This window comes from Callorhinus ursinus, unplaced genomic scaffold (genome assembly GCF_003265705.2).
Source record: "Callorhinus ursinus isolate GAN/ISIS: 27379988/994484 unplaced genomic scaffold, GSC_fseal_2.0 scaffold35, whole genome shotgun sequence".
NCBI classification, from domain to species: Eukaryota; Metazoa; Chordata; class Mammalia; order Carnivora; family Otariidae; genus Callorhinus; species Callorhinus ursinus.
In genome coordinates this window covers 4,351,188-4,365,659 of record NW_027397097.1, presented here as the reverse complement: position 1 = coordinate 4,365,659, position 14,472 = coordinate 4,351,188, and the positions used below count along the sequence as shown (strand labels likewise).

Below are 14,472 nucleotides of genomic sequence, written 5' to 3'. Positions count from 1 at the left end.
GGTTCTCAAGAGAATGGTTTCGTGAGTGTGGTGAGGTGAAGTGTGAGGGGAAGAGTGAATTGGGAAATGTTCTAGCCTATGGTAACAGCAGATGTAAAGTCCATGGGACAAATTTAATGTGTTTTTCCTTCATGTTTTATGTTAGCATATTTTTCCAGTAGCCATGTACTGTTTGACTTCTATAGACCCCACCAACTGAGCTCTACTCAAGTCTGAAATGTAGGCAACTTTTAAGGTACTCTGCTTACATTCCTTCTAAGGCAAGCAGTCGGTACAGCCAAACTCCTCAAGTGTTTTTCTTCCTAAGAGTTTTATCATTTTAGCTTTGACATTCAGATCTTTGATCCATTTTGAGTTTATCTTTATATGTGATGTGAGACAGGGTCCCACATCATTTTTTTATATGTGGTGGATATGCAGTTTCCTCAACACCATTGATCAGAAAGACTACTCTTTCCCCCATTGAATGGTCTTCTCACCCTTGTCAATAATCAGTGGACCATAGATGTATTATGGGTCCTTCTTTGATTCTTGAAATTGGTCACTTGTGTCTTTTATTGAAAAAACTAAACTAACTGCTGGTTTCATTAGATTTCTCTACTTATCTATTTTCCCATTTCATTGATTTCTGCTCCTAACTTGATTTCTGTCCTACTCACATGAGTTTAATTTGTTCCTCTCTTTCTAGTGTCCTAAATAGTGTAATTTTAGATCATTGACTTAGACCTTTTTATTCTTTAATATAAGCATATAAAGCTATAACTTTTTCTCTAAGCACTGTTTTAGCTGCATCCTACAAATTATGATTTGTGTGTTTATTTTTATTCTATTAAACTTTTCAAAGTCTTGTTGTGGTTTCTTTTACTCATGCGTTGTTTAGGTAAGTGAAATGCTTCGTTTCCAAATATATGGAGATCTTCTAGATGTCTTATACTTATTATTTCTACTTTAATTCTGTTGTGATCAAATAACATAACCTGTAAGATTTCATTCTTCTGACATCTATTGAAACTTGTTTTATGTCCCATCCTATATTCTGTCTTGGTGAATGTTATGTGTGCACTTAGAAAAAAATGTGTATTCTGCAGTTTTGAGGAATAGTGTTCTATAAATATCAGTTAAGTTAAGGTGGTTGGCAGTATAACTCAGATCATTTCCGTACTATTGTTTGCCTCTTTGTTCTTCCAGTTATCGAGAGCAGAGTGTTAACACCCCCAGTCATGACTGTAGGGCTGTTTCTTTCTCCCTTTAGTTCTGTCAGTGTCTGCTGCGTGTGTTTTGACGTTTTACTATCAGGTACATAAACATCTAGAATTTTTATATCTACCTGATGTGTTGATCCTTATATTATTTTGACTTGTCTCCCTGTGCCTTGAACAAAATTTCTTGTCTTGCTATCTGTCTGGTCTGAGTTTAATATAGATTCTTATGCTTGCTGTTTGCATAGTCTCTTTCTATCCTTTTACTTCCAGCCTCTTTGTAGCTTTGTCCATCTGACAAGAGATGTCCAAGTCCATCTCTTGGGGACAGCATATAGTTGGTTCTTGCTGGGCCGCCAGAGCACTTTTCGCTGTGTTCCTGCTCTGTCCTCGGCGTGCAGCCTTCCCCGTGCTCCTGCACTTCACAAGGGTTTATCTCCACACTTGTGTTCCTCTCTCCAAGCAGGAGACTGCTTTTGCTTGTTACTTAGCGCTCGCTTGTCTCGTGGTAGAGGGCCAAAGGGAGGGTCCAACCCCACTCTTAAGTAGGCCCCGGGTTCCTGTGTCTCAAGGATGGGCCTTCTCAGTGGTCCTACCCCTCCGCAAGCAGTCAGAGACCTCTCAGGTAGTGGGCCCACGTTGGTTTCCTGCCCCTACCCCAGGAGCAGCAGGTTTTAATTTTTCCCCTCCCCCAGACGCAGGGCCGTGGCCCTGACAGGGTTTGCTCACCTTCCTCAGAAACTTAAGGCTTTTGTTCTCTAGGGAGAGGGGTGGCAAGGCTTCCTGCCTTTCTGATAGTGGCAGGGGCTCTTCTCCTCCAGGCCTATGCCCCAGGAATGGCTTTCTCCAGTCTTGCTCCCTGGGTCCAGTCTTTTGCATACAAGTGGCCATGAATTCTCCTCCTCTCTGCAACTCTTGAGAGTTCTCTTCTACTGTAAGAGGCCCACACTTAGCCTTTAGTGGCTCATTAAAATGTTTAGCTCATTTCTTCCTAGTTGCTTCTATGGCACTTGCCATCTCTTCCTCCCATGTTCTGCCACATGGGAGCCAGTGTCCATGGCCCATCGCTCCTTGGAGGTGCCCATCTTTCCTTAGATTCCAGTCCACATGGTTGCCCTGAGACCTTAGCTCTCTGGGAGATGCAAGAAAAGTTATGATGTTATAGTTATTCTTTTTTCTTGTTGTTAGGAGGGGAGCAATACTTTCCTTTTTTTTTTAAATTTTATTTATTAGAGAGAGAGCATGAGTGGGGGAGACAGGCCAAGGGAGAAGGAGAAGCAGGCTCCCCGCTGAGCAGGGAGCCTGATGTGGGGCTCCATACCAGGACCCTGGGATCATGACCTGAGCCTAAGGCAGCTGCTTAACCGACTGAGCCACCTGGGCGTCCCTACTCTTCGTTTTCCTATATGCTTACTTGAGTTTTTAAATTATATTTTTCTTTATGACAGTTATCACCTAACATATATATCTTTTTCTTTATTGTCAGTTGTTTACTGCCAGAATGTAAGTTTATTTGAGAGTAGGACTTTGTTTTGCTTATAACTATAGCCTCATCATCTGGAATAGCACCTGATACATGATAGGTATTCAGTAAGTTTGTTTGATGAATGAATGATGTTTTGATCCCATCAAGGAATACTCATGCTACCTGTGTTGAAATTAATATTCAGTTTATTAAAGTTATGAATTTTAAAACCAATTCTGTGTTCAAACAGAACTTAAATGTCTAGAATATCCACTCAAATCTATTAAGTTTTGTGTCAAAAGTAAAATCATTGGGGTGCCTGGGTGGCTCTGTCGATTGAGGGTCCGACTCTTGATTTTGGCTTAGGTCTTGCTCTCAGGGTCCTGAGATCAAGCCCATGTCAGGGCGTGCAGCCTGCTTAAAGTTCTCTATCCCGGGGTACCTGGGTGGCTCAGTCGGTTAAGCATCCGAATCGTGATTTCAGCTCAGGTCGTGATCTCAGAGTCCTGGGATTGAGCCCTGCATTGGGCTCTACGCTCAGCAGGAAGTCTGCTTGAGGATTCTCTCTCTCTCCCCCCTCTCTCTGTCCCTCCCCCAGCTTGTGCACATGCACACGGTCTCTCTCAAATAAATAAATAAATCTTAAAAAAAAAAAGATTTTCTACCTCTCCCTCTGCCCCTCCCCCGGCTCACACACTCTCTCTCCCTCTCCCTCTCTAAAAAAAAAAGTAAAATAATCACTTTCATTCAACCTTTAACTAATATTTACTTAGTTCATAAATTTGACAGATTAAGTTGTATTTGCCTTAACCCAATGAAATTGGACAGAAATATTAAGTTGTCATTGGACCCTGAATTTATTATCATTGGCATTCAACTCACCTTACAGGGATAGGCTAGCGTGATGGCCAGATTTTCCTCACTACCTCAGCCAGAATCCTAAGCCCATATCTTTCAGCTGGGACTTAATTTCACAGAAAATATGACATCCGTGCCATGGGTATCTTTCAACTTTCTATCAGTTTTAATTGTAACTTTCTTCAACTTTTTAGTTGCCTGATTTGGATGGATGGAATTTTGCATCCTGACAAAATTAAATTTAATTCTCCCTCCCCCATTCTGTTGTGAGTGCTTCTTGACCACCTGAATTGCGTATAAGAGACTCTGCACCCTCTTTAGCCACCATTTTATAGTTATTTATCAACACATATTAGACTTCTTTGTAGGTTCATCCTCCTTCCCTCCTTCCCTAGAGTCTAGATAAAAAGTCAGCAAATGTTTTCTATAAAGGGCCAGATAAATACATTACTCTGTCACTACTACTCAGCCGTGTCCTTGTAGCACAGAGGACAATGTGTAAATGGATGAGCACAGCAGTGATCTGATGAAACTGTATTAAACGGACGGGGGGATGGATTTGGCCCACAGGCGTTATCTGCCGACCTTGGTTTTTGTGTGGCCTTCAAGCTAAGACTGATTCTTAGATTTTTAAATGGTTGAAAAAATCAAAAGAAGGATAATCCTTCATGACACATTAAAATGATATCAAATTCAAATTTCAGAGTCCATCACTAAAGTTGTATTGGAAAAGAGCCATCACACTTACGTATGAGCTGCCTCTGGCAGTTTCCGTGCTACAGCGGCACAGTGGGGTAGTGGCAACACAGCCCGTGTGGCCAGTGAGGCCCCAAGCGTTTACCGTCTGGTCCTGGATAGAAGACGTGTGCCACGTCCTGGTCCTGGACGGAATGTGCCACGTCCTTGTGTTGGTGAGCAGGTGTGCCAGCTGCTCAAGGCCCGTGTCCCGTCCCTCTCCTCTCACTCTAGACTCTCTCCCTGAGATGCCTTCGCATACCCCCTGCCCACGAACGGTGGCTCGCAGATTTACAGTTCCAACACAGAACCAGTATCCTGTGTACCCCAGACCAGTGTACCCACTGCCTCCCTGAATCTCTCCTGGGAGGTCTGGAAGGTACCTCTCAAGTACATGTATCCAAAGTGAATTAATGATCTTCAAATTTGAGGCTCTTCCATTGCCCCGGATCTTAGAGAAGAGCTCCATCACGCCAAAATGTGGCTGTCGTCCTTAACATTTCTCTCTCCTTTACGTCCCTACTCACCACGCATATCTAATCTGTGACCAAATCTGGTCATATGTAGGTCCTCATATTTCTGAAAAGCCACGTATTAGGTCCCCAGGGACCAAGATCTTTCTAGCTTTTGTCTGACCCTGACTAGCCTCATTTTCTCTCTACTGTTAATCAAAGTGGCCTTCTTTCCGCCCCCCAGCTGGCTTTCCCCCTCCTCGCTGCGAGGTCCTTCTTGCGTGGAGCACTTCCTCTCCACACTGGGTGGGGCACGCACCGGGAGCGGCTGCCACACGCTTTCAATTCCCAGGGACCTCCCGCAGTAGAAGTCTATTTCTTGCTTTCACAAAATCCACTGTGGGTATTCCAGGTGGGCTGGGGGCCTCCCATGTGATCTTGCAGAGACCCAGCTCCCTTCCAGCTGTGGCTCTGTCCTCCCATAGGGCCTGAAGGGGATTTTACTCGCTCCTCTGCATCTGGCAGGTCGATGTCGGAGCACGGGAGGGGGGTGAGCAGCATAGAGGGTCACTCAGGAGGTTTCAAATGGGCTGTGCCCAGAAATGGTCCCTTCTACCCTGTTGCATATGACCTGAGTCACATGAGCACATCTAGTTGCCTGGGAGGCACAAAGACAGTCTGGTTGTGTGCCCAGAAAGTAGAACAGTTTCGGTTAATACAGAGGTTTCTACGCTGTGTGTTCTGTCCCTACCTCCTCACCCTTCAAACCTCAGGGAAGCCTTCCCTATCTCCCTGCGTGGACCAGGGAGATAGGGAAGGACTTCCCACGCCCTCTCTCATGGCACTGATTACAGCTGCAGAGCTCCCATCCTTCCTGTTAGGGCTTCAGTGCCTGTGTCCCCCCAGGCAGCACTCCTTGAGGGCAGGAGTTCTAGCTGTTTTGCTCCTTTCCAACCTAGTGCTTGACACATGTTGGCATTCACTAATACTTATCGATTGGATGGGAATAGAAAGATAATGGATAGGTTCATTGCCCAGTGGGCATCTAGTGCTACCCACTGGGGCTCCAGAGGAAGGCAAACTGAAGGGCCCTCCCTCTCGCAGTCCTCAGGCCTTATTGCTTTCCACGGGTCCTGAGTCTAACCCAATAATGTTCAGGGTGCCCAGGCATCTGAAAGGCCACTGCCCCACTCGTGGCCCCTCTGATACTGTTCTGTTGCTAATAGACACCCTCCCCGAGGATGTTCCAGCCACTCTGCTCAGCAAGGATTGGGTATTATTCACCCTTCAGAGGTTGGCCTCACGGGGGTAGAGCAGCCTCTGGGCCCCAGACAGCCGGGAGGTCTTCCTTATCATTGGCTCGGCTTATCCCTTAGATGAATGGGTACCCCCTGACTGCCTGCCCCCTGCCCATCCCCAGCTCAGTGCCCAGAACAGGCCTTAATGAAAGAGACCATCAGGAGTGCTGTTGACAGACGGACAGGGTGTGTAGAGGTTGCATTGAGGAAGGTGAAGTGCCAGACAAATTGTATCCTGAAGTCAAAGTCATTGCCCTGCCAAACTTCCAGACTCTTTGTGCTTGTTCCTATTTTGTCACCAACATCTCCATTCCTTGGTCTTGGCTACATTTCCAGTGTGGAGAAAACAATTCTTAACTTTCAAATGTGAAACAGTGATGTGGAATTTCAGACAGGATCCTGATCTGTGGGTGTGAGCAGGTGAAATCGCAGGAGCAGACCCTGCCCAGCACTGAGTCCAGTACAGGAGCCTCACGTCCCGGGCCCTACCCCTGCCCTAGCAAGCATGTAGCCCCGCGGTGTGGGGCCTGGCAGCACTTGGGCAGAGGTGGGGCGGTGCCAACCTGAAGCTTTTCCCCGTGTTCCTTACAGATCGCAAAGGAAGATGCCATCCTGCCAGTAGCTCTTTTCCCGTCGCTCTGTGAGCTCATCTTTCATAACAATCCTCTGGTGGCCCATACACGAGGTATGGTGCCCACAAACCTGCGCCCCCACCCCGGTGCCCAGGGCCAGTGTGGGCACCCTCAGCCCCACCTCATGGATGCTGAGCCCCTGGGCTCTGCCGTGGGTCATGGGTGGACGTGGTTCATGGTGCATTTGGGGACGGAGAGAACCACAGATGTTGCTGACCATCTGCCATGTACCAGCTTACCTGACAGCAACCTTGTGAGGTGGGCGTCATTGTCCCCATGCTCAGTGAAGGATGCTGCGGACCAGGGAGGTTCATGATCTACCCAAGGTCCCACAACAAGAAAGAGGCAGAGCTGGGAATGGAACACAGAATTAGCTAGATCCTGCATGAGATCTTTAAGTGACACCTGTCTTTGTAGAGCAGGTCTGTTGTGACCTCATTTCCTACTTCCCAGCTGGGGAGGGGCCTACGGGGGAGGCATGGCCGAGCAGGGGAGGGGGATGAGAAACATAAAGGGTCATGCATGAGGTTTCAAAGGGGCTGTGTCCAGAAATGGGTGCTGCGTCATGGGTACAGTGGGTGCTGCATCAGCGCTATACCTTGAAGGCATCTTAGAATCCTGGGTCCTAGAGTAACACCAGCAGAGTTCTCACCCTTGCTTTGCACTACCCTTGTGGCCTTGGGCGAATTTCTTAACCTCTCTGTGCCTCAGTTTCCTCACCTATTAAATGGGAATAATATAGGTACCTACCTCCCGGGGTTGGTGTGAGAATGATGTATTCATTACATAATAATGATGTATTACTGTAAGTTAATACATGTCTGGCAGTTTGAACAGTGTGGGACACATAGTAAGCCCCCAGTAAATATCTGCTAATAGTAATCTTCCCCATCATGGCTCCAGGGGTCCCTCCACTGCTGAAAAGCTTCCTCCAGGAGCGGCTGGGGATCCACTTGATTAGCAAGAAGATAGTAAAAGCCAAGCATCATATTTTGATGCCTCGGAAGGACTCGAGGAAGGTAAGGCCTGCCAAGCCCGGAGGAAGTGGAGCCTGTTTTACTGCATGTGAACTGACCTGGGGAGAGAGTGCCCTTCCCCACTCATCATGGATTTCTTCTGTTAGGTCTGTGGTACTAGCATTGTCTTCTCCTTTCCGTGTCTGTTACACACAGATACACCCAGAAGGGACAAGACAGTCAGAGGGACCCAGCTGCCAGAGTAGGGAGAAGCTGTGAAGGTCATGGAATCCTACCCCCAACTTTGACAGAGAAACTGAGGCCCTGAGAAGGAGCTATGGAGAAGTAGGGGAGAAATCAGTCTGAAGACCCGGGGATAAGCCCGGCTTCATCACTTTCCACAGCTGCCTGAACCTGGGCAAGAGCTTCACTCTCTGAGCTTCAGCTTCTCAACTCCAAGCCTCCCTGAGCTGCTGAGAGGACTGCATGAAGCAACAGATACAAAAATATGTTATAAACCCCCAAATCCATACCTGTGCAAGTTCTAACCACCTGTGGGAGTCATGGATGGCTGCCAGGCCTACAATACACATCTCACACATAAGGAAGCATTTCCTTATGTTGAGAGCAATCTGACCCCCCAAACCAACCCCAGCCGGTGGTCTTAGACTTACCTTCTGGGATGCCATACAGTATCACAAGGATTGCAGAAATTTCTGTGAAATGCTTCTCCCTCCTGAACTTTAGCCTTCCTATAACTAAAAGCTGGACTGGGCATTCCCCACCCAGCTTATTCCCTTTCTACAGTTCCCTTTCGGTACAGTTATTCTCCTACCCCCTCTGCAGCCTGTCACTGTCCAGCCAAACTCTAGTCTAGAGGCCTTAGAGGACCAGCACAGAATTAAAAGCCAGAAACAGACAGAAATTCAAAAGGTTTCCATCATCTTCCCCTTGTTTGTTGCCTCCTCTAAGGATTGGAGTATCTCCTTCCCATCAGCCAGCCTGAGAGGGGCACAATCAGAGTGAGCCAAATGCTAAGTACATAATCCTCTGTCCCAGAATGACGGGCTTTCACTAATTAAGGAAGCTGAGAATTTCAACAGGAAAGTAGTTATTTCCTCGGTTCTGAACCCTGAGAGAGATTTGCCTTATGAAACTTCACTTAAGGTATAGGGACCAGTATCCTGAAAGGGGCTTGGTGCTGCGGCCTTCTATAAGAGACAGGACCATCTCCTCCAGGTCTTCCTAGGAGTCCCTGAAGAAAGTCGAGGGCACCGTGTTAAACCTTGATCAGAAGAAGAAGGCTGTTGAGAGCCAGAGTGATATGATCAGGGATGTAGAGTGAGGCAGAAATCGGGCAGTCCAGGCTCCGCCACCGAATAATCCTGTAACCTCGGACAATTCATCCTACGTCTCTGAGCCCTGGCTTCCACTTTTATAAAATAAGGAGAATTATTTCCTGGGCAGTTTAAGGTGTAAATCAAGCAACATCTGTCATGTACAGGCACATTGTAGATGCCCAGTCAGTGGGATTTGGCTCCCTCCCTCCCCGCTGTGAGCCCTCATCCAGGACCCTGATCACGGTACCAAGTAGCCTTAGTCCGTGAGGTCCAGAAGGAGAGATTCTGATTAGGAAGCAAACCAATCTAGCCTTTCTCCCATGACAGGTGAAAACCCAAGTCCCAAAGGTGCCAAAGCGGCCTCTGATTCTCCATCACCTCCCTGTGACCACAGTCCAGTCTCCCTCAAAGGAGATCCCCGAGTCTGAGGCATGGCCGACTAAAGAGCTCTCCGCTGCCAGAAGCAGTATTCTGGAGTCACAGATACCTATCGAGGGCGTGGAGGGCCTTTCCCTGTCCCACCGGACCTTCGTGCCCCTGCCTCCCATCTGCTCTGATTCCACCGTGTACAGTGAAGAGACCATGTCCCACCGCAGCAACAGACCTGGCCACCTCAGCCCGGAGCACCTGTCAGACGAGGACACCAGGAGCATGGAGTCCATATTCTTGACCCAGGTGCCCGGTCACCCCCCGCTCCCCTGCCTTGTTCCTAGCTCCCAGAGGCTCCTATACAACCTTGGCATAGCTGGCTTGCGGTGGGCAGCCAGAAGTGAGTCCAAGACAGGTCCGGAAATTAGAAGGAAGCCCTCCCCCTCCCCCCCTCCCACCCCCGCCAGCAGGCCCCGCAAGCCCCTCCGGGAGCTCCGCTGAGCCAAGGCTCCTGGTAGGGATACCCATGGAGACAAGTCATGGTCCTGTGGCACAGACAGCATCTGGGGTCTGGCTGGGGCATGGTTCTGACCAGTTTTTCAGAAGGGTTTGCTGCTGCCTCTGCCTATCTGTATAAGGTCACATCACTTCTGATGCTGCCTCTAAGTCCTGGGAATACAGATGGCCAAGACGAAGGTCCTGCCTTCGAGATGTCCTCAGTCTGATGGGGGAGTACAGGAACAATGCATGCAGTCAGTGCCGAGACTAAGGGAAACCCAGGCGCTGGGAGCCTGGGGGAAAGAAGGATCCTCTGCCCAGACCAGGAGGGCTCCTGAAAGAGGTTCTAATGAACTGAGCTTTGCAGGCTGAGTAGGCAGTGACAAGGTGAAAACATGGGCAGAAGGGCATCCTGCGCAGAGCAAACAGCATGAAGCAGGCTACAGAGGACAGAAATTAAAGTGGCATGTGCAGAAACCACAGATGGTTTAGTGTCTGGGCGGCAGACAGGTGACACATAGGAAAAGGGAAATAGGAGGCTGGAGGAGCTGGTAGGGCCCCGCGAGCATTACTATCGTACCACTGCCTTTCCTCAGCTCCCCACCTCCCATCTCACGCCTCCAGTCTGCCAGATCTTTCCAAGATGCACATGCATACATTTATGCCTGACTCCATCCATCCCTTATTCCACAGATGACTTAGAGTGACATACACATTTATACGGTATAAAACTGTCTTTATGAACTCTATCAGAACCTTTTAGAACAAAGCAGAGTATAAGTAAATATTTAAAAATGAGCTTGAAAAAAATAAAATGAGCTTGAGAAAGTTGGACGAAAGGAAAATATGGACAGGAAAGGAAATAAGGTCTCTGTCACTCTAACCTGCTCATCTGCCCTGCTGCTCTCGTAACAGAGGTATATTGCCAAAATGCAATTCTGGGCTTCCTAGGAGCCAAAGGAATACAATCAACTGGGAGTCCCCGTGATGGGAAAAGCTTTTCTTCCCCTTGCCAGATTGCCCAGGCTGTGACCTCCAGTGCAGTGTGGAATAGAAGCAGAAAGAGCAAACATGTTTTATTCCTGATCTCAGGGAGAAAGCTTTCAGTCTTTCACCATTAATTCTGATGTTAGTTATGGGTGTTTTTCGTAAATGTCCTTTTTTCCTGGTCGAGGAAGTTTCTATCCCTAGTTAAGTGGGGTTTTTTTTTGTCACGGAGGGGTGTTAGATTTTGCCAAATGCTTTTTCTGTGTGTACTGAAATGATCATGTGGTTTTCGTCCTTTATCTATTGGTGTGTCACATTGATTTCCAGATGTTTAACCAAGCTTGTCTACCTGCAATAAGTCCCACTTGATCATGGTATATAATCCTTTTTATAGGTCGTCAATTTGGTTTGCTAGTATTTTTTGAGGATTTTTCTGTTTCTGTTCATAGGGATATTGGTCTGTATTGTCCTTCTGTGATGTCTTTCCTTAGTTTTGGTTTCAGGATAGTAACTGAGAGAATGAGCTGGGAGTGTTCCCCTTTCTAATTTTTGGAAGAGTTCGTGAAGGATTGGTGTTAATTCTTCTTCAAATGCTTAGTAGAATTCACTTGTGAAGCCATCTGGCCCTTGGCTTTTCTTTGTGAGAACTGTTGAGATCTCTACTTGTTACAGATCTGTTCAGATTTTCTATTTCTTCTTAGCCACAAGCTCTCATGAAGGGTATGAATAACATCCCTACATGAAATACAGGTCTCATAAATATGTTTCTTATAAAACCCTTAGGGTAGGCTAAAAATGTGAGTTCAGACAGTGGTCACTCACCCCCTTAAAACTCCTCTGTGGCTTTGCCATTGCTGTGAGGATAAAGAAAATACAAACAAAAACAAAAGAAACACCCTCAGGTTGGTTTTTAAAAGTCCTTACTGATCTGAGGCCTGCTTACTGCTCCAGCCACCCATCTCTTCACAGTACACCCCAAAGATACCAACTTAGAGTACCGCCAGATCCACCTTGCCGGGTCTTACATGGGTGGCTCGGCCCCTGCTCTTCCTGGCCTGCGGCAAGCCTCTCTCCCCAGCACTTGTAGCCCCTGGGGATGGGGCCATCCTGCTTCTTCAAGACCTCGTGCAGGTTAAGGCCTCATGAGGAAGGAGGAGCTTCCTCCTCCAGGAAGCTTCCGGGCCCCGCAGGCGGGGTGAGGGCTTCCTGGGCTCACCCAGAACCTTTGTGCTCCCTTCTCCTCTGGCCTTACCAAGGTGCACAATCACTGTCTGCTTTCACGGCTGCCCTCTCTCACCCGGTCTTGGTTCTTGCCCTTAGCGGGGTCCAGGGTGGGGATCCACACAGAGCTGATGCTTAGACATGTTAATGGAAGCTGGTTTTCTTTTGGGCACAGGTGGGTGAGCTGCCTTCCTCCATCCTCCAGAGGGATGATTCATCCATGAAGGAGGAAGAGCAAAGACCACCCCACACAGCTCCCAGAGAGGTAAAGAGGGCTTGGAGGAAGCTCCCAACTGCCTCCCTTCCCAGCAAGTACCATGGCTACGAGGAGCTGCTGACAGCCAAGCCTGATCCAGCCTTTATTGAGCCAAAGGGTATGTGAGGGGAATGGCTCCAAGACGGGGGCCCTCTCCACAGCCCAGAGCAAGTCAGGGCAAAGCTAAGGCTGGTGGCATGCCTCACTTCCAGACCAGGATGTCGTCCTCTGTCAAAGAGCTCCTGAAGGTGTCCTGGTTTGGAGCCTCCCATATCAGGACCCCTGGCCTGGGCCTTCAGTGGACTTTGAGGCACCACGGCTGTTCCGAGATTCCAGCCAGTCTAGGCCTGGCTGCTCTGGTTGGAAAAGTGTCTCCAGGAAGGGTCTGATGAACAGCTACCCAGACTGGCCAGATTCCTGAGCTCCTTCCCAGCCCAGCTGAGCCCCAGATTGAACATCCCCAATCCTCTCTCTGTGGTTTAAGGCAAGGGGGGCAGTGCTCCCTCCGAGCCCCTGATTTCAGACTGATGTGTTAACAGTACTTGTGCTTTCAAAGGAACTGGCACTCAGCTGTGCTCTCTTGGGGGTCAGTCCCTGCAGTGTAACCCACTGTGTTTAATGGGGTTACCCTGGGTTCAGTCCCTTTCCCCATTCTAGTGCTACTTTTCCATTAGGATCCATGCACCCAGGGGACGAGTATTCACTGAATGAATGATGGAGGTTCTGGCACCGCAGCAGATCAGGGAGAGATGGGGGCAGTGTGTTCCTCTTGGGGCCTCTCAAATCCTTTCACCCAGGGCTGCTGGGGCATGAGAAAACTGGGGGAGGCATCCAGCAGATGGAGGAAGAGTACCTTGCCCCAACCCTTGCCTTTCTGCCTTAGGAATCCAGAAGAATGCACAGGCCCTGCAGCGCATGCTGAAGTGCCCCCTGCTGTGCTGCTCTTCCAAGCCCAGGCTGGGTGCGCTTCAGAAACACTACATTCCCAAGGAGAAACGGGTACACGGTTCAACCCCACCTGGTTGCGTGTGTGAGTGGCTCCTCGGGAGCCCCCAGGTAGAGCCGTGGCTGTCACCTCACGGCCTTCTGAGGGCTGTGCTTTCCCAGTGCCCCCAGGTGCTCTCCTGCATGTTGCTGCGTCTGTATGAGGTGAGGCCAGGAGAGGCTGAGCACCGGACTGGGGTGACAGGCTCCTCTTACCTTGCGTCAGGCCCAGAGGATCCCCGTTCCACCGCCACGGAAGACTCGAGCCCAGCTGCTGGATGACCTCCTCGTCCGCATGCGGGATCCCCAGAACATTACAGAGGCTCCACTAGGTACAGCTCTGCCCGTCCCCATCCCCGTCCCCGTCCCTGTCCTCAGCGGCCAGAACCCGAGACAGAGGGAAGTTTGCTCATCTGCCGGGAGGAGGCGGAGGGCCCTTGGCGTCTGCCCCCGCCCTGCCCCCGCTGCAGACAGAGAAGCTGAGGCCTGCCTGGAGCGAGGCAGGGAGTTGCCTAGAGTCACACAGCATGTTACAGACCACAACTAAGGCCTGCGGTAGAATCAGCTGGCTTCTTACGGCCCGGAGCTGGGGAGGCCATTCTCAGTCCCCGTAGCATCCTCCTTTCACTCCGTCCCACTTTTTGGGGGTGGGAGCGCTCTGGACGCAGTCCCCACTGCTTTGGGCTAGGGGGGCCCCAGAGCGAGTTTGGTGCCCCTTGGGCTTCTCTCCCTGCAGGAGCTGTCCTGCACCAGCGGACTGAGCGGCGGCTGGTGAACCAGAAGCAATACCTGGAGGCCAAGCGGCTGCTGAAGGAGTTCCAGGCCCGCTACCGGCAGCTGGTGCGCTACTCACTGCGGACGGTGTTCAGGGCCACAGCGCCACCCCCAGGCCGCCCAGCACTGAGCGAGGGCCAGCCTAGGTTCGGCCGCTTCCTTGAGTTCATGGATGAGTTCTGCCAGGAGCCCATGGCCAGCGACTCGAAAAGCTAAGGGCTGTGCACAGGGCCATGCGCACTGCCCCGCCTGTGCCCGACACCCTCCCAGGGCTCCGTGCCCTGGACCGTGCCTTGGGGCCAGGTGGGCCAGGTGCAGGCCTCAGACCTCGGCTTGGCCTTGCCTGCTGGCCACAGAGAGTGGGGAACTGGTCAGGACCTCCCCTCCCTAGGCTGGGCAGGACCCAGCACCTGGCCTGGCAGCAATAAAGAGTAGGTGCATAGAGCAA

The 14,472-nt window shown here is 49.7% G+C and overlaps 1 protein-coding gene across 7 annotated transcripts in view; it reads left to right on the top strand.

Moving 5' to 3' along the window:
* Positions 1-14,472, top strand: part of XRRA1 (X-ray radiation resistance associated 1) — a 61,899-nt gene extending 47,427 nt beyond the window's left edge. For 5 of the 7 annotated variants that reach the window (XM_073879710.1, XM_025894146.2, XM_025894151.2 and 2 more), the window contains 7 exons: positions 6,599-6,947; positions 7,543-7,658; positions 9,263-9,610; positions 12,186-12,384; positions 13,150-13,265; positions 13,477-13,582; positions 13,987-14,472. In XM_073879710.1, coding sequence (XP_073735811.1) covers positions 6,599-6,947; positions 7,543-7,658; positions 9,263-9,610; positions 12,186-12,384; positions 13,150-13,265; positions 13,477-13,582; positions 13,987-14,240 — 1,488 coding nt within the window. In that variant the 3' untranslated portion in view covers positions 14,241-14,472. The remainder of the gene's footprint in view (positions 1-6,598; positions 6,948-7,542; positions 7,659-9,262; positions 9,611-12,185; positions 12,385-13,149; positions 13,266-13,476; positions 13,583-13,986) is intronic. The other 2 variants (XM_025894148.2, XM_025894149.2) reach the window with 2 other exon arrangements.